Source organism: Muntiacus reevesi, chromosome 1 (genome assembly GCF_963930625.1).
Source record: "Muntiacus reevesi chromosome 1, mMunRee1.1, whole genome shotgun sequence".
Classification (NCBI taxonomy): Eukaryota; Metazoa; Chordata; class Mammalia; order Artiodactyla; family Cervidae; genus Muntiacus; species Muntiacus reevesi.
Window position 1 is genome coordinate 13563737 of NC_089249.1, and position 20062 is coordinate 13583798.

A 20062-nucleotide genomic window follows, 5' to 3' on the forward strand; every position below is an offset into this window, starting at 1 on the left:
TTGCCATGGCTACCGCTTCCCCTGGTCGCGGAATAAACGCTCTCTAGGATCCGGAAGTGGTTCCGCGCGACCTCTCCACAAGTGGGGATGAGTTCTGTGCTGACGTTCATTGGACGGTTTCCCTTAGAGGCCAGAACAACCCAAGTAAAGGGGCGGTCCCAAGTGAGAGGGGCCCGCGGAACCATTTGATTGGAGAAAGGGGGCCAGGACTGACCAATCGGGAGGAGCCACGCTTCGGGCATCGGGCACCGCACCTGGACAGCTCCGATTGGTGAACTGTGGTCCCCCCCATAAGCCCCCATTGGGTACAGCGGGTGCGTGGTGCGGCACGATTGGTGGGTTCGTGTTTCCCGTCCCCCGCCCGCGAGAAGTGGGGGTGAAAAGCGGCCGGACCCGCTTGGGGGGTAGTGGGCGGATCGCGCGGCTTGAGGTGTTAGCTTCGGAACTCCGGCGTAGGGGGGGGCGGAGGCGGCTCCTGAGATCAAAGGGGACCTGAGACTCACCGGCCGTGTGCCATGAGGGCCCTGTGGGTGCTGGGCCTCTGCTGCGTCCTGCTGACCTTCGGTGAGTGATCCTGGAGGAGCGGGCACCCCGGGACGCCCCCCCCCCCCCTCAAGCGCGGCCTCTTCTCGAAGGTTCTGGGGGCGTTGAGCCTGGGAGGGGGGGATAAGTGGGTAGGGTTTGGGCCGATGGGGTGTCCATCGCTCTTCCTAGAAAGAGGTTCGGGGGGTTTCCTTTACTGTCACCTTCTGGAAGCATAAAAGGGGACCGGAGTCGTTTAAATCCCTTAAGATCTGGTATCGGCTCCTAGCAGCCTCAACCTCCTCGGGGTGGAGCCTCCCTCGGGCTCGCGCCCCCCAGGAGCGTCGCTTATGCCTTTTCCGGAGGACTTTTGTCAGACACCGCAACCTTTGATCATCAGAGTTTGAGGGCACCCCCCCCCCCACCCCGGCCCCTAGTCTCCTCGCCAACGCGAGTTTCCTTTCTTAGCTGCTGGGCTGTGGAGCGTGGGGCCCTGGGGCAGCAGACCGGCAGTGTCAGCGGTTTGATTCACTTTTACTCTAGCTCCTTAAGGTCCTAAAATCTATTATCATTTCTTCCCTTTCTGAGGCCCCTGGGCCCAATTTCAGTTCTCCTCGCTAGAGGTTTCACAAATCCTTTTTGCTTTCTGACCTATGATATTGAAGGCCTAAGTTTTGGCATGGTCAGTTTGTAGGCCTTGCTCGGCCTGCGCGCAACACGTGTGAATGTAGAAAGGACCTGGTATCAGGTCGGTTAAACAGTGTTTATAAAGGATCCCCGGGCTACCCTTTTAGAGGTGATGGACGCCTCCGTATTTAAAAATCTCCTGGGGGATCTCAGTGTCTGAACAGAAATAAGAAATGTGTCAACTTGGGTTTATATCGGTTATTTAAACCAGTGGATCCATTCTTCCATCGTCCGCTCCAATATTTACCAAGTGAATTTTGCAACCCCTACTCTGGCCCTCTTCCATCTTGCTACTTCATGAGAAGTACATGAAACAACGATGTGTGAGAGTTTTCTGATGTTAAATCTTCCTTCAGGGTCAGCGCGGGCTGACGATGAAGTGGATGTGGATGGGACAGTGGAAGAAGATCTGGGTAAAAGTAGAGAAGGCTCAAGGACAGATGATGAAGTAGTACAGAGGTTTGTGTTCTTCTGAACCTATACATATAACCCCTTGGGAACCTGAAAGGCAATAGCTTCTTTGTATGTATCTCTGAAGGTCCAGAAGTACTCTGAATTTAAATAGGTGAAAAATAAAGGGTTAGCAACTGTGTGTGTACATAGTATCTCCTGACTTTGCCCCTAAGAATGACTGGTCAGAATAAGATGAATTCCCTTGAAAACTATTTTGATAGCTATTTCAGAATACTAGCACGATAGACTTGCTAAGATCTTAGAAAAGACTTTGGTTTTATACTCAGTAAGTGTGTACACTTTGTAATTAAAAAGATTTATGTCTGTTGAGCAACGTTTTCATTCAGCCTTTTAGGACTTAAAACTTTGTAGACCCTTAGAAGCCAGTTTCCCTGGCATGTGTCCCTTGTGAGGGAAGAGAAATGTGTGTGACTTTGCTTTATAGTAGAGGAAAGTTGGGTTTACTTTTCTGACAATTTTAAGCATAGAGTATTTCCAGCTTGGTATTAAAAGTAACATCACTGTGAAAAAATAATAATGAGATAGTAGATTGGTAATATAAAGGTTTCCTTTTTACTCTTTCAACCCTTAAAACCATTGGGCTTTCATCGCAGATGCTTTTTTTTTTGGAGGGAACTAAGTAATGCAGTATTGATCAAATTTTTTTCTTCAGAGAGGAAGAAGCTATTCAGTTGGATGGATTAAATGCATCCCAAATAAGAGAACTTAGAGAGAAATCAGAAAAGTTTGCCTTCCAAGCTGAAGTTAACAGAATGATGAAACTCATCATCAATTCATTGTATAAAAATAAAGAGGTAAGCAGCCCGTGGTTATGATAATGTTATTTTGTTTCTGTATGGTAGCTAACTTGATGACTTTCACAGTTAATGTGCTTTGTTGCTGTTTAGTTGTGTAGTCCCTAAGCCATGTCTGACTCTTTATTACCCCATGGACTGTAGCCTACCAGGCTCTTCTGTCCATGGGATTTCCCAGGCAAAAATACTGGAGTGGGATGCCATTTCCTTCTCCAGGGAATCTTCCTGACCCAGGCAGGAATCAAATCTGTAACTCCTGCCTTGGAGGCAGATTTCTTTACCACTGAACCACCAGGGAAGCCAATAGTTAATATGTTTACATAATAGTAATTCCAAGCAAATAGTTTTCAAAGTTTAAAGACCCAGCATGTGCACGAATGGCTACTAGATACCTATTTGTATTTGTGGGAATGGGGAGAGACATTTTCCCTTCTTTCTCCCTTTCCCCTCCAGTTGTGTTCGTGGCCTGCTGAATAGTTGTGAGTCTTAAGTACATTCGTACAAACTGAGCCTGAAGTATTGAATACATTAAGGTCACTAAGAAGGGAAATAGAGTAGTAACTACTCTGACCAGTTCAAGTGTTGCATTTAGTTGTTCCAGTCCTTTGTGTAAAGAACTGTATCTCCTTTTACCAAGAGAGTAAAGCCACCCTTGTACCATAATAAGTCTAGTCCTTAAAGAGAGTTTTTTCAGAGTACAGAGGAGAAATAAAATGAATTTGACGTTAAGTTTGATGTCGTGTATTTTGAAGCTAATCGAAGTGTGTATTAAATCTGGCTTCCATTTAGATTTTCCTGCGAGAACTGATTTCAAATGCTTCTGATGCTTTAGATAAGATAAGACTAATATCACTGACTGATGAAAATGCTCTTGCTGGAAATGAGGAGTTGACGGTTAAAATTAAGGTAAGCTTAGAACAATTTTAAAGTAGAAAGAACTCTTAGCGATAGGGAATCCATTGTCAGTCAAGGTAGACTAGGTTAGGGGCAGTAACAGTTAACTACCAAGTGTCAGGGACTTAAATCAGGGGTCAGTCAAATATGGCCTGTGGGCCAAATCTGACCTGCTGCCTGTTTTTATAGATAAGGTTGTACTGGAACATAGCCATACCCATTTGTGAATTATCTGTGACTGCTTTTGACAGAGACCGTATGGCCTACAAAGCCTAAAATACTCTGGTCCTTTTCCAGAAAAAGTTTGCCAACCCCTGGCTTAAGTCATTAATCACAGGCTGCCTTGGGGCCTCTGCTTTGCATCATCCTTACTCTAGGACCCAGGCTGATGGAGCACCTGCCATCTGGAGTGAGCTGGTTGCCATGGTGCAAAGAAAGCTTGGAGGGTCTCACACCAGTTAAAGGCTCCAGCCTGAAAGCCATGCTTCTGACTCCCACTTGCAACTCATTAGCCAGAACTTGTCACATGGCCTTAACCAACTATCAGTGAGGGAAATAATTGCTGTAATATTTCTGGAAAGCAGAGAGCTGGGAATATTTAGTGAAGAACATTGATCCCCACAGATTACAAAGACAGAAGTTATTTAAGTTTCAGATCCTTTTATCTTCTATCAATGAAATAGAAAAAACATAAAATTTTATTTTTCTTAATTTTTTTTTTTCCCCCTTAAATAAATTGTTCTGTTTAGGACTGTCTCTGCCTGTTGACATTTAGACTGGTCCTTGCCCTCTTATATTGATCTATACTTTATCAAATACGCTGAACTTAAAATTCTTCTCTGTAAAGAAAGATGTTTGTACTTAAGATGTGTGCTTTTTGAAAAGACCATAAAATACTATCTGAGGAGGGAAGGAGTTCAGCTTTCCTTCTATATTGGAATTGATGTGCTTCAAAGCTTATAGCTTCTCTGTATACAGCTGGGTATTCCCTTTCCATATCGTGAGTATTAAGCGAGTGTAATTGTCTTGTTGTTGTCTTGACTTTAGTGTGACAAGGAGAAGAACCTGCTCCATGTCACAGACACTGGTGTCGGAATGACCCGGGAGGAGTTGGTGAAAAACCTTGGCACCATAGCCAAGTCCGGGACAAGCGAGTTTTTGAACAAAATGACTGAGGCACAAGAAGATGGCCAGTCAACATCGGAACTGATCGGTCAGTTTGGTGTTGGTTTCTATTCTGCCTTCCTTGTGGCAGATAAAGTTATTGTCACGTCGAAACACAACAACGACACCCAACACATCTGGGAGTCCGACTCCAATGAATTTTCTGTAATCGCTGACCCCAGAGGAAACACTCTCGGACGGGGAACAACCATTACGTGAGTATTACTCACTTCTAATGAGATTAATAGCCATAACCAGGCTCTTGACTCTCCAGTTCTGGCTCTCTGAGCCAATGGCCTATTCTGGGCCTTAATTTCTTTGCCTGTAAAAATGAGGGATGTGAAACCAGTTCTCATCACGTTAAATTTTTGAGACCTTGCTAAGGACCGGACCCAGAGTCATGGTGGCTGCTGTCAGTGGAGGGCGTCAGGTAGGAAGGGTTGGCTCTTCCGACTGAAGGCGCGGCAGAGGCCTCACAGACAGGTGGCTTGTCCGGGTTCTCCAGGGAAGCAGGACTCAGAAAAGTGGTGGCAGTCTGTGAGGCATTGTGGATAAGGGCATGGCGGTACAGTGTGTTCACAAAATTCAAGGAATGCATTTCAGGCGATGGCAGTTACTCATTGAAATTGTGATGCAGTTTTTAAAGTTTTCTGAAGGTGGTGTGGAGGATGGCAGGGCCGGTTGAGAAGAGACTCTCAGTAACCTGGGTAACCCTTGAAAATATTCAAGATTGTAACTACGGTTGGGGCCGGGCCGGAGAGAAGAGGTACAGAAAAAGGACTTAAAAGAGAGTTATGAAAGTTCTTCGGAAGAAAATGTCTCACTGGAGGACAGTTAGATCTTGCCTGGGGGCTCAGATGGTAAAGAATCTGCCTGTAGTGCCGAGACCTTTGTTCAGTCCCTGGGTTGGGAAGATCCCCTGGAGAGGGAATGGTTACCCCCTTGAGTATTCTTGCCTGGAGAATCCCATGGACCAAGGAGCCAGGCAGGCTACAGTCCATGGGGTTGCAAAGGGTCAGACATGACTGAGGATAGTTAAAAGTCATCGAATTTGAAGTGGAATTTAAGTCGCCACCTTTGTGTGGGGGCTGCATTGAGTTGCAAGGGCTTCTCATTGTGGCGCGCAGGCTCTCAGCACAGGAGCTCAGTGGTAGCCTTGCCTGGGCTTCTCTGGTTGCAGTGCATGGGCTCTCTAGTTACTGGTCGCCCCAAGGCATATGGGATCTGATCTGAGTTCCCAGCCAGGGTTCAGTCCCGCATCCCCTGCAGTAGAAGCTTGGAGTCTTAATCACTGGACCTCCATGGAAATCCCAAGCCAGTAACTGTTGTTGGTGTAAACAAGACAGATCTTAGGCCCAGTATCTCCCGGTGCTTACAGCACTGTGAAGTGTGAAGCAGACAGGAGACAGGACAGCTTTCTTGCTTTTGTTTTTTGCCCCCAGCATAGAGATAAAGAAATTCCAATCTAGAAGTCAGTTGACTTACCCAGTTCTGCCAAGTGAAAATGTGCCCACAGCCCTGCTTTTTCCTTTTTTTTTCTTAATTCAGTTTAAAATTTTCTCAATATTACTGATTTTTAAATATGCAAGTATGAAACAAACATACATCTTATCATTTCAACAGATTTTTTTCATCCCAGAAAACATTTTTTGCCTTCACTGTCACAAATTTTCCTTTAATAAAAACTAGACAACTGCATTTTAGTATTTTTACTAATTTTTCATTCTAAACTTACCTTTCCCTACCTTTATTATTAACATTCACATATCCTGATCTCTTTAGGAGGCATCACTGATAGTTATACCCAAGTGTCCTCTCTGTTAGGTGGTAGGAGAATACAGGTAAATCACTTCTCTTAACTAGAAAGACAGAAAATGATGTCCCAAGAGGTGTTCGTGTCTCGTGTTGCTAAGAAACAGGTGAGATGTCTAGATAGAAGTTCCATATGAGCAAGCAAACATTTTGTTGAGACTCCATTTCCAGTGCCTAACGTGTGACTGGCAGATATTTGTATGACTGGATAAGGGTCATCAGGACAGTTTTCATGAAGTGGTATGGATGGTTGGTCAGTAAATGAAACTTTAAAACAGGTTCTCCTTTCCTTCGGCAAAATTGCCTTTTTTCTTCAAGGCCTTCCCCACCAATTCACAGTGGATACTTGTGCGAATGTCTATAACTGCTAGAGTTGAGGGCTACAGTGGGGAATAAGACAGTGGCTGTCCCTCCTTTCACATAGCTCATTCAACTAAGAAAGAACATGAAATAATTTCAGAATGGCAAATGGCCAGAAAAGAAGCTAAGGGACAGCCCCCTCATCAGAAGGTCTTTCTGAAATGGTTTTGAGTTAGGTTCAGGCGTTCTAGGCAGCAAGCACTGCATGTTGGACAGTTTCAGAGGCACGTTTGAAGAACTGAAAGTCTAGAATGGCCAAAGGGAAAAGAGCAAAGGCAAGGAAGTGGCAAGGTCTTGCCCTACCTACATAGGGCACTTCTGCATCTTCATAGGGCAGTTACTTCATCTTAACATTGGACCAGTAAAGTAGAGGCTGTCAGACAATTGTTTCCTCCCTACTCCTGTTCTTACCCCTAATGAGCCACCCCTTATGAGAGATTTAGAGAAGAATAAATGAGATCATGAAATCAGCATCTTGTAAATGCTAACATAAAATGGCTTCTGCCCCTCCTCCTATCATGAAGGGAGTATTCTACATTTCTCCCTAAAGCTAGTCACTGCTTCTCATCTGTTGTCTCACGCCATCTCCTCAGAGATGAGAGAATTAATTACTATTGCATCTTTTAAAGTCAGTCTTTCCTGAACACCTTCCTCTTTGCCATCAAAGAGTAAACCTATTGAAGTCTCTCTGGGAGAAGGAGGGGCAGGCAGGTGATGCACCTTCTGCTGTCAAGCACGCACTCTCTCTTTTTCTTTCCCATCTACTGTTGGGTGTTTCGAAAAAGCATACTTGGCTTAGCTGCTACTTCACCTTTTGTTCCCCCATCAGCCCACGGTACTTTGACTTTATCCACCACTTTTCCATTGAAATAAATTACCAGTATTCCTTGTTGCTAAATCCAGTGGATTCAGGCTTATTTTAGTTGCTGTGATCCCCACCAATAGCTTCTCTCTTTCTCTTTTTTTTTTTTTGGAGGTTTTTTTTTGTGTTTTCTACAGAATTTGCATTTTACTGCTCACTCCTTAAAACAATCCACTCAGTACCTAGCATCATTTTTTAAAAATTTCCTTTGCCTGTTTCTTAATTGCTGATAGTCTTTTTTCTTCAGAAGTTCTGTTTCAGCCTCTCTGTCCTGTGTCAATCATGCAGTCTTAACCACTGGTGTGGATTCAGGCTCCAGCTCCTTCTTGGGGTTCTCTAATTCTATATTCTTAGCCCAGATCAGGAGTCAGCAGAGTTTTAATTAAAGGGTCAGCTAGTAAATATTTTAAGCTCTTGAACTATAGAATCTGTGACATGTCAGAACTCTTCTATCAATAGTTTGAAAGCAGCCATAGCCAGTATATGATGAGGTTGTGTCCTGATGAAATTTCTTGTGAGTGGCAACCAGAGTTTGCCAACCCATGGTCTGTATCTTGCTACTGGGTTCTAGGCTTATGTATGTCTTGCCTCATGAATACCTGACTAAGATGTCTACTCATCAGCTTCAATTTGCATCCAAAACTGATGCAACTTGGTACCAACCTGGGATCACTATTATGTATGCTCCAAGACCAGAGGTGCAGTCCCCTCCCTATGCTGTGTCGTCATGTACTATGTACTTGCTGGAAAGTCCTCCTAAACTCTACGCTTTTTGAGGCAAGGAGGGGACCATAGACACAACATTTTCCATTTTTTTTTTTTTAAATTTAACATTTTCCATTTTTATTGGGAGCACAAACATCAAGATACGGGCTCCCCACTGTGTCTGAGAGTATGATGTGGCTGTTCTTTTTGGTGGCGGGAGGAGATGTTTGCAGAAAGGGTGGTAAGGAAGAAGAGAAAGCAATGCTAGTTTTGGTACTGTAACGATCTCAGTCAGCGCTGTTCCTGATGGAACTTTCTATGGTAGACATGGGTTTTCACTGCTCTGTCCAGTATGGCCGCTACCTGCTACATGTGACTGTTGACTTGGAATGTGGTGATATAACTAAAGAACTGACTTTAACTGTTATGACTATAACTGTTTAAAACTGACTATAACTGACTTTTAACAAAGAGTCACATGTAACAGGTGGGTGGCTCCTGTTTTGTCTAGTGCAAATATAAACTAGTTCAGATTAATGTTTCAGCTGTTTTAAAATAAATTTATTTATTTATCTTTGACTGTGCTGGGTCTTTATTGCTGCGCAGGCTTTTCTGTTTTGCGGTGAACAGGGGCTGCTCTCTAGTCATGGTGCGTGGGCAGAAGATGGGCTCTAGGGCAGTGGGCTCAGTGGTTGCGGCGCCCAGGCTCTAGAGCACAGGGTCAATAGCAGTGATGCACAGGCTGAGGTGTTCCACAGCACGTGGGGTCTTCCTGGGTCAGGGATCAAAACCAGGACTCTTGCATTGGCAGGTGAATTCTTTACTGCTGAGCCATCAGAGATGCCCTTTACCTTTTTCTTAAGGAACATGTTTTATTAAGGGTTAACTGTCTACAGTGGGAGAAGACAATGGCACCCCACTCCAGGACTCTTGCTGGAAAATCCCATGGATCGAGGAGCCTAGTGGGCTGCAGTCCATGGGGTCGCTAAGAGTCAGACACGACTGAGCAGCTTCACTTTCACTTTTTACTTTCATGCCTTGGAGAAGGAAATGGCAACCCACTCCAGTGTTCTTGCCTGGAGAATCCCAGGGACGGGGGAACCTGGTGGGCTGCCGTCTATGGGGTCGCACAGTTGAACACGACTGAAGCGACGTAGCAGCAGCAGCAACTGTTTACAGTATGTAATCAATTGATTTCTAGGGAAGCTAGCAGAGTGTGTATGATTCTAATTTTCTCCAGAATATTGCAGAGATTTCCCACCTTCAGCTAGCTTCAGATTTCTGTTCTTAAAATGAAAAAAATCCAGCATATTGAGATTAGAAACCTTTTCATTTTTTGCTTATAATGAATGTTTTCCACTTGAGGGAGTGCAAGAAAGATTCTTTTCTTTTACCTTACCCATATTTGGTATATTTAATTCACAAACCTTTATTGGTGATAAGAGTTCTTAACGTGAATAATGGGAACTTCGTGGGTTATGCACAGTTGGCTATTATAGTCAAATGAATATTTACACAAATTTATAACAATGACGTGTCTCTGTCTTATTTTCCTTGCAGCCTTGTTTTAAAAGAAGAAGCATCTGATTACCTTGAATTGGATACAATTAAAAACCTCGTGAAAAAATATTCACAGTTCATAAACTTTCCTATTTATGTATGGAGCAGCAAGGTAAATTTATATGAGTAAAGTTTATATATGTATATTACCTTGGACATATTTAAATATTTAACACATAACGACTGAAGGTTAAATGTGGTTCTTCCAATGTAGGATACTCAGTATTTTCTTACTATTTTTTTGAGCTGTAATTTTGTTTCATATCTTACTGATAAAATCAAGAATTATGAAACATGAGCTCAACCATCATTCTATTTTCTACATAAACAGACTGAAACGGTTGAGGAACCTGCCGAAGAAGAGGAAGCAGCAAAAGAAGATAAAGAGGAATCTGATGATGAAGCTGCAGTAGAAGAAGAAGAAGATGAAAAGAAACCAAAAACTAAAAAAGTAAGCCCTGTTCATCCTCCTACTTAAAGTATTGTTTAGCTTATAAGGTACCAGATTCCTAGAAAAAGGGGTAAGATTTCTTGTTGCAGGAGAGGGGATTGTTTTGGAGGAGGGTGGTCGAAAGATACAGACTTCCAGTTATAAATGAGCACTAGGGATGTAAGATACAGTGTGATGGAGCCAACGCTGCTCTGTGATACATAGAAAAGCTGTCTTAATTCCTGAGAGTTCTCATAATAAGGAGATTTTTTCTTTTGGTTCTTTTCTTAAAATTGTTTATTCTTTTATTCTCATCTATATGAGATGATGGAAGTTAGCTTACTGTGGTCATCATTTTCACAATATGTGTAAACCTTTATGTTGTACACCTGCAACTCGTATAGTAATGATCGCAGTTGTATCTCGATAAAACCAAGGCAGGGGAGGGGAGAGAACAAAGGTGGAAAATAATTTTTAGATTATGTTAGAAAAAACACAGAAACCCAGATATGCACAGACTGATTTAAGCTTCAGTTCTTCATAGTCTTGTCTTTTGAAGGAGTCTGCAGGCCCAGCTTTTAAAATCCAAGCCAGGCCCAGCTTTTAAAATCCAAGCTGTTTGTGTGTGTTTTCTCTCCCTAGAAAATTTTAAGTAGCAAACACAGATCATTTTTATGAATAGTTGTCTGACTTCTATATATTTCCCAGGACTGGTGGCTTATGATAAGTTTTGAATTTTAAAATCTTAAAATCTTTTTGCATCTTCTTTTGTCACATAGATATAAACTATTAAATTAATTTTCTGGTCTGCTCAGGTATCAGAGTAGCTAGTAGTAATAGTGAATTTTGAGAAATAAGATGTTGGATTTCTGTAAGTCATGAAATAGAAATACATAATATGTATATCCTTCTAACCTCAAAACATATTCAAGAAATAACATTTTAGCTAGTTAAAAATAACTGGAAAAAATCTTAATTGGATTGTTACCAATTATTACGATAACCATTTGCCTTTGTTGTATTATGTATCAGTCTTAAATATTGAGAGAGATACTTTAAAAAAAATTTTTTTTTTTTTAATTTTAAATATTTATTTGGCTGTTCCGGGTCTCAGTTGTGGAGCCCAGGCCTAGTTGCTTCATGGCATGTGGGATCTTCCCAGACCAGGGATCGAACCAGTGTCCCTTGAATTGCAAGGCAGATCCTTAACCACTGAACCATCAGAGAAGCCCTTTAAAAAAATTTTGATCCATTTGGCAGGAACCATATTACAATAGAGATACTCTACATTAATATTATTTGAAATGTTCTAAAGCTGTGGTTATTGTAGTATAACTATTGATACCATTGATGTAACTGTTAGCAGAAACTAATCAAATACTGTAACTTCAGGTTGAAAAAACTGTCTGGGATTGGGAACTGATGAATGATATCAAACCCATATGGCAGAGACCATCAAAAGAAGTAGAGGAGGATGAATACAAGGCTTTCTACAAATCATTTTCAAAGGTAAATGTTATTTTAGAATAATGTGATAAGAAAACCTCACTATATCAAAAATAGGCTTAAAAACAGGTTTATAACCATTTCAGCACAACCAGTTTCCTTTTTAATTCTGGGTATTTTATATTATGCATTAAAAACTTTACTCTGAGACGGAATCTGTAGGCTTCACTAGATCACCAAGGGTCTATGCTACAAAAAAGATTTAAGAATCGCCTATGTCAGTGGATGCTTGATTTTCGCTCCAGAAGCTGTAAGGCATAAAATCATGCTATTGAATGACTTACCACCATCCTTTTTAAAGGCTTGTTTACAACATCTTATTTTGAGGCCATGCCTAGAAATGATGACTAAATCTATTGCCTTGCCTTTGTTTTTTCTTTTACCGATCATTTCTTATAACTCTTAGAAAAACTAGCTTTGACTAAGATGGTTTCAAGTTAATGTTTTCTCAAATAGCATTTTGTACAATTAGAACAATTTAATGAACTGTGTCCATCATGCAGTCTTAACCACTGGTGTGGATTCAGGCTCTAGCTCCTTCTCTGGGTTCTCTAATCTATATTTTTAGCCTAGATCAGGAGTCAGCAGACCTTTAAAGGGTCAGCTAGTAAATATTTTAAGCTCATGAGCTACAGGATCTGTGACATGTCAGAACACTCTTATCAATAGTTTGAAAGCAGCCATAGACCGTATATGATGAGGTTGTGTCCTGATGAAATTACTTGTGAGTGGCAACCAGAGTTTGCCAACCACTGGTCTATATCTCGATACTTGACTCTGATTGTCTTTGTTCTTTATTCTTTATTCCATCTGCTGATTTGTTACTTAACCTTTGTTTCCCTTACGTTAACATCCAACTACCCTTTAAGCTTTACCTCTAGAAACTTTCCTTTGGTTCTGCCTCTTTCATTCTTGTGTACCCTAAAATCCTAGGGTATATAGAGGTACTTTCATCTTAACAGCTATATTAGAAATATGTGAGCAGTGTGTGATTTTAAGTCTTTTAGAGGCTACATTGAAAAAAAGGAAACAGGCCAAGTTAACTTTTAGTAGTATGTATCTTTTTAACCCAGTATATCCAATAGTATTTCAATAGGTAATGGATACAAAAAATTGGTCCTTTTTGGTTTTTTTGTTTGGGTTTTTTTGTGGGCTGTTTGTTGGTGCTACGTTATCAAAGTCTGGTGTATGTCTTACACTGACCAACACATCTCAGTGCGGACTAAGCTACATTTCAGGTGCTCAGTATGGATAAAGCAAGAATTTTCTGTCCTTACATACCTCTTTGATTCACTGCTGCAGTCCCAAGTTTCTTGGAAGAAATCTGTTGCTGAGTACTTTTTAGTTGAACAGTACCTACACTCATGAAATTTGTCATTTTGTCATTTAGACAGGATGGTGGTTTTCCTGCCCTATCCTCTCACGTGTGTGGAACCTAGACTCAGCCATCCTTCCCAGGGGTAGGCAGTAGAGAAACGTTATTGACAGCCACATCAGAATAGCCGTGTCCAGCCAGTTAGAAGTGCAGTCTTAACTGTTTCTTCTTCCCTCTTTGCCTTCCTCTCCCCTTCACTCTTTTGGAAAGGGAACTTTTTTGTTGGTTGACTGTTAAACCGCATGTGTACCACACCATATATTGCTTAGCCTTTGCACTGCCTTTTCCTTGTGTCGTTTGAATGACCAAGATACCAACTCTCTAGGAAAGTGATGACCCCATGGCATATATCCACTTTACTGCTGAAGGGGAAGTTACCTTCAAGTCAATTTTATTCGTACCCACATCTGCCCCACGTGGTCTGTTTGATGAATATGGATCCAAGAAGAGCGATTACATTAAGGTGAGTTTTTAAATAGTATAAATGGAGTTTAAAATTTGGAAGTATGATTTCCAGAAAGTGACCTTTGTTTTTTTGGTTTCCGTTTTAGCTGTATGTGCGCCGAGTATTCATCACAGACGACTTCCATGATATGATGCCCAAGTACCTGAATTTTGTCAAGGGTGTTGTAAGTATCTGGAGGTTACTGGGGGAAGAGGGGAGTAGAGTGGGGGTCTGAAAGTGGGGTTTTTTTTGGTCGGTTGGTTGGTTTTGTTTTTCTCTGATGTTTGTATTGCTCGCTGAACTTTTGCTGTCTGTAGGTGGACTCGGATGATCTCCCCTTGAATGTTTCCCGTGAGACTCTTCAGCAACATAAACTGCTTAAGGTAAGTGCCTTAAAAATGTTCAAACATAGAAGCTGAAAGAGCTGTCCTGTGAGCACCCTCAGATATGTACTACCTGGTCTAAAGTTAGAATACAAACATGAAGGCACTCTTGGAGCTGTTGCCAGTGACAACTTAGGTTTCCATTCAGTCTGACACAGGGATGCTGGGCCATTCCCCGCCCCCGCCCCCATGATGAATACCAGTGTCTCTGTATCCTTTCCCACTACTCTCCTGCTACCTTACATAGTGTCGGTTCTCAAAAGTTTGTGATGAAGTTCTCTAATGAGTTACTCTGCCATTTTGTTTAGGTGATTAGAAAGAAGCTTGTCCGTAAAACTCTGGACATGATCAAGAAGATTGCTGATGAGAAATACAATGACACTTTTTGGAAAGAATTTGGTACCAACATCAAGCTTGGCGTGATAGAAGATCACTCAAATCGGACACGTCTTGCCAAACTTCTTAGATTCCAGTCTTCTCATCATCCAAGTGACATTACTAGTCTAGACCAGTATGTGGAAAGAATGAAGGAAAAGCAGGACAAAATCTACTTCATGGCTGGGGCCAGCAGGAAAGAGGTGAGAGAACTTCAACTGGTCTGCTATATAGCTGGGGACTGATTTATAGCCAATTCTTGAGAGAGAGAAAAAGGAAAATTTGTTAACTGAAATAGTTCTGAGACCTGGTCAGTCACTGACAGGAAAAAAAGTCATTTGTATTCTCTGCACCTCTTAATTCCCCACCCATAAAACGGGATTGCTGGTAGTCTAGAAACGTACCTACTTGGAGGAAGAAAACATACTGAGGCCAAACTGGAGATTTGTGTTATTTCTCTCAATTTTGTAGGCTGAATCTTCTCCTTTTGTTGAGCGACTTCTGAAAAAGGGCTATGAAGTGATTTATCTCACAGAACCTGTGGACGAATACTGCATTCAGGCTCTTCCTGAGTTCGATGGGAAGAGGTTCCAGAATGTTGCCAAGGAAGGAGTGAAGTTTGATGAAAGTGAGAAAAGTAAGGAGAGTCGTGAAGCAGTTGAGAAAGAATTTGAGCCTCTGCTAAACTGGATGAAAGATAAAGCCCTCAAGGACAAGGTATTCTGGAAATTAGAAACACTGAAAATTTTAGCATCTGTGTTTTAAAAAATTGTTAGCAAATTAAACTTTGTAACTGGTTACTTTGTAGTCATTAAAAGTTATACAGACTACTTAATATTGTAGTTACATTATTGGGAGGACAAGCTTAAAACTGACGAAGAATTACAGGGATATGTGATTATTCTGTATGTAGGTACTTTTTTTTTCTTGTAACTGGAAGTTTTTCATAATTTAATATTGTCTTTACAGTAGCTTAAATTTTTACAGGTTAAATTTAAGTTGTATATATTTTTAAAAGTTAGTGTTTTAAGTATTTCTGATTAAGAAATTCAGTTATGAAATGACAGTTTTCCTAAGAATCTGAATGAGAGGTACTTTTCTGATCTGCCTGTTTGTGATCTTAAGTGATGAGTCCTTAATGAGTTGAAATGCAATTACTTGATGACCTTAACTGTTGATATTTAGAGATAACATAACTAACTTTCACCTTCTCCTCCAAAGATCGAGAAGGCTGTGGTGTCTCAGCGCCTGACAGAGTCCCCGTGTGCTCTCGTAGCCAGCCAGTACGGGTGGTCTGGCAACATGGAGAGGATCATGAAAGCCCAGGCATACCAGACAGGCAAGGACATCTCAACCAAGTAAGCATCCTCAGGGAGGCCCTGCGGGGTGTAAGCTCTCGCCCAGCCTCTTTCTAGAAGATAACACAGCTTCTACACAAAGAACTGATGGGTTTTAAGTGTCTACCACTTTCCATTATAGAGAAGTTGACAAGATGATTAGATTACTAAAGAAAAGGTCTTGCACTTGTGACTTATATTTAGTATTTTATATACAGATGGAAATTTTCTTTATCTGTTACACATAATGTCTTTCAGCATTAGATTTTCTGCTTGGCCTAGTATCTGGACTGCCTTTACATTTTCAGATAATAGTTAAAGATGAAGTTAATGACAGTTACATTTCTTAAAGAAGTGAAGTGAAGTCACTCAGTCGTGTCCGATCCTTTGGGACCCCATGGAGGATCAGGCTTCTCGGTCCATGGGATTTTCCAGGCAAGAATACTGGAATGGGTTGCCGTTTCCTTCTCCAGGGGGTCTTCCTGACCCAGGGATCGAACCCGGGTCTCCCGCATTGTAGGCAGACGCTTTACCATCTGAGCTACCAGGGAAGCCCAATATATTTCTTAAATGAGTTAAATCCTTTTTAATTACCCCTTCTACCCCCAAGTGGTATTCTACACTAAATACAGGGTAGAGGATGCACAACCAGCAATTGAACTCAAGGATCAAGTACTGGAGGTACACTAGGTCTTTGGTACCCTTTATTTTCAAGAAATATGTATTTCAGGTTTATATTTGAATGTAACAACAATGGTTTTAAAAATGACTTCTTCCTTGCTTTTATTCTGTCTTCTACCTGGACTATCTTCTTATTAGCTACCTACTGTCACACTTTTTTCCCCCAAGCCTAGCTTAAAGATTCTTCTCCTAAGTATAGTTTCAATTGTCACAATCCCTAAACTCCATTTAAAATATACCTATATTTCATAATTAGCATGGCTCACCAGTGTATAATATTTATAAAATCAAATGCCAAAGTGCTGTTTTATTTGTCTTGTACCTTGACTAGATTGTAAATGTCAGGTGGAAAATGGGTTTCTGCTTATGTTCCACCGCGACAGTACAGTAGCCATTTAAGTCCATCTCTTGGGTCATTTACTAACAGGATGGTACCTTCTACCCAACAAACGCTTGAGCACCTACTGTGTCTGTACGCTGGTGCTCCACAGTAGACATCACTGCTGTCTTTTGCAGTGTTCAGACTAGTCAGGATTGAGAAGTCAAGGCAGAATTCTGTAAGCCCTGTGTGTATGATAGGCATGCCGAGACGGAGAGAGAAGGGTTCCGTCCTGTCCTCAGCCTGCAGCTGTAGGAAGGAGAGCAGTCATGGAGGACAGGTAGGACGCGAACAGTGATGGAGGGATACCCAGAATGCACTGCAGCCGCGCCTAGTGAAAAGACGCCATTTTTCTTAGAACCATATTGGTTGAGGCCTCATGGAGAAGGTGTTACTTGAGCAGCACTCAGAGCCTGTTCTGTTCCAGAACTTTGGGGAGACACAGCTGCAATTAAGATCATGAATACATTAAAAGGAGATGAACAGGACATTAAATCAGTTCATCCACTCAGCAAAGGCACTTGGGATTCATTAGTAAATAAAGTAGTTATTTACTGTACTATTTGATCTAACCATGCACATTGCCCTTTAAAAGGGAAAGCGTGATTTAACAATATATAAGCATGTCTTGATTTTTAAAAGGTTATCTGTAATTATGCAAGTTATACTAGAATATGGGAAATGTATGGACCTTCAAATTTGATATATTTGTTAACCTTAATTTTTACTCTGTAACAGTTATTATGCCAGCCAGAAGAAAACATTTGAAATTAACCCCAGACACCCACTGATCAGAGACATGCTTCGAAGAGTTAAGGTGAGTGATATCAACGGCCTTACTCCTCTGTCTTTTAATTTGACTTCTTTGAACCCTTTAGTATTAATAAAGTGTGTGACTCTTTCCATTTCAGGAAGATGAAGATGACAAAACTGTTTCAGATCTTGCTGTGGTTTTGTTTGAAACAGCAACACTGCGGTCAGGATATCTTTTACCAGACACTAAAGCATATGGAGACAGAATAGAAAGAATGCTTCGCCTCAGCTTAAACATCGACCCTGATGCAAAGGTTTGATGTAACTTACTGAATGTTTGAGTCCTGGTATCAGGCACTGTGCTAAAAATGAGTGAGAAATTTCCCCTTTCACATCCATTTTCTTTTCTTGCCTATCTCCCTTTGTTAGCTTGACTGTTAACTCTAACTATAGGGTTTCCTCTATAGTTTCGTAGTTAACAGAATTAACCAAAGGGAATTAATGATCTTGCACATTTAAATAAGCAAAATGAACACAGGGCCAAGGTGTTTGATGCATGAATGGGCTCATCAATGTTGCCCTCAGGTTGAAGAGGAGCCCGAAGAAGAACCAGAAGAAACAACGGAGGACGCCACAGAAGACACCGAGCAAGATGAAGAGGAGGAGATGGATGCAGGAGCGGATGAGGAAGAACCAGAAACAGCAGAGGTAGAGCAGACCAGGGGGGACTTGCATGTTTAATTCCTGAAAGTCAGAACTATTGTCAACGTCAAGAAATACGCATCTAATGTCAAATTCAAAAGCTGGAACAAATCACTTTTTTATTTAAAGTGTGTATTTCAATCCTCCCCATGGCCTTTACTTCCTTAGTTTAGCCATCCATCCTTTCTATTTTTAAACGGGGAAGGAGCCTGGGGAGGCAGGGACTGCCAGCTGCAACTTTTAACCTTTTTATTGGCTGTGCTGGGTTTTTGCTGCTGTGAACTTTCTCTAGCTGTGGGGAGCAGCACTTACTCTGCTCATCGCGGTGGCGCCTCTCGTGGTGGAGGCAGGGGCTTCAGTAGTTGCAGCACATGGGCTCAGTAGCTGGGGCTTCCGGGCTCCGAAGCACAGACTCAGCAGTTGTTGCTCAGCGCTCTGTGGCATGTGGGGTACTCCCAGCTCAAGAATCAAACCCGCGTCTCCTGCATTGGCCAATGGTTTCTTTATCCCTGCGCCACCAGGGAAGCCCTCGCCATCCATCCTTGAGGTGCTTTTAAGCAGATTACTCCTTAGCCCGTGGTGCCTCTGTGTTCTTTGCCACTTGCTTCTGCCCTACAGTAACATTAACCTATTTTAAATTTTTGATTGTTCAGTGACTATTGATCTTATTGGGTTCTAGGTTATTTTGCAGATTAGCAAGCTGAGATTCTAGACTATAGATCAGATAATAGAAATAGGAAGCATCTCCATTTTTTCCATACATGAACTTTTGGTGAGCAAAGGTTTGTTGTGCTAGTTTTTAATGTATTCTGATTTTTCTGTTTTCACAGAAATCCACAGCTGAAAAAGATGAACTGTAAATTATACTCTCACCATTTGGATCCTGTGTGGAGAGGGAATGTGAAGTTTATTTCTCTTGGGAGAGACTTGTTTTGGATGTGTCCCGCACCCCCATGCCCCAGCCCCTTCTCCTCTGCACTGTAAAATGTTGGGATTGTGGGTCACAGGAAGAAGTGGGTTTTTTAGTTGAATTTTTTTTAACATTCCTCATGAATGTAAATTTGTACTATTTAACTGACTATTCTTGGTGTAAAATCTTGTCATGTGTATAAAAATAAAAAAGATCCCAAATATCCAGTGTCTTGTCTTTTTATAATTCATTGTATACAGCTCCCTGATACTTGATTTTTCTTCCAGTTTTTTGGTGATATACAGCATAATGTCTTGACTTATGTACATCAGGAAATGATACAAGTACTGAACATCCAGCATCTCCTATAGATATAAAATACAGTATTTCTTAGATCCTGTGTCCTGGGTTTTCTTCTTAGAAAAGTAATGCATACTTTTCTTTAGTTAAGTGGCTTTTAAAATTATTCTTAAAAATCACTCATAGAAAGAAGGGACATACTCTTTACAGAATTCCAAATAGTACATGTAGGTGCTCCCCCTTCCAGAAAGTGGAGCTTAATCCTCCTTTCCTTTTTGAACGTGGGCTGGATTTAATGACTGTCTTCTAGAGTATGGGAAGCAGGAAGTTTAGAGCAGAGAACCTTGGCAGATGCTACCATAATAACCAAGTGATCAAGGTTCATATCAGCCAGTGATGTCATATACCCCCTGCTGTGTGAAGGCGGGTACTTCACCTCTGGTATTCTTCAAAAACTCAACCTAACTTAGAAGATGTGAACAGTACTCCTCCAAAATTTTTAAGGTCAAAACCAAGGAAAGAAGCCTCACAGGAGGAGACTAAAGAGACATGGTCACTAAATGTCATAGTTGCCGGGATGGATGAAAACTGGGGAAATACAGAATCAGACATAGTTCATTGGTTCCTTAGCTCTGGCACGTGTGATCTGTAC

General features: G+C 41.5%; 1 protein-coding gene across 1 annotated transcript; it reads left to right on the forward strand.

Annotated features, from left to right (window-relative positions):
• The first annotated feature begins 394 nt into the window (after nucleotides 1-394).
• Nucleotides 395-19333, forward strand: HSP90B1 (heat shock protein 90 beta family member 1). The gene is made up of 18 exons (XM_065938013.1): nucleotides 395-564; nucleotides 1566-1668; nucleotides 2336-2477; nucleotides 3267-3383; nucleotides 4419-4750; nucleotides 9835-9946; nucleotides 10166-10285; nucleotides 11657-11773; nucleotides 13471-13608; nucleotides 13697-13774; nucleotides 13908-13973; nucleotides 14282-14551; nucleotides 14820-15065; nucleotides 15570-15706; nucleotides 17484-17562; nucleotides 17657-17812; nucleotides 18084-18206; nucleotides 19031-19333. The coding sequence occupies exons 1-18, from the start codon at nucleotides 516-518 to the stop codon at nucleotides 19058-19060; spliced, it is 2415 nt and encodes an 804-aa protein (XP_065794085.1). The 5' UTR covers nucleotides 395-515; the 3' UTR covers nucleotides 19061-19333.
• The last annotated feature ends 729 nt before the right edge of the window (nucleotides 19334-20062 follow it).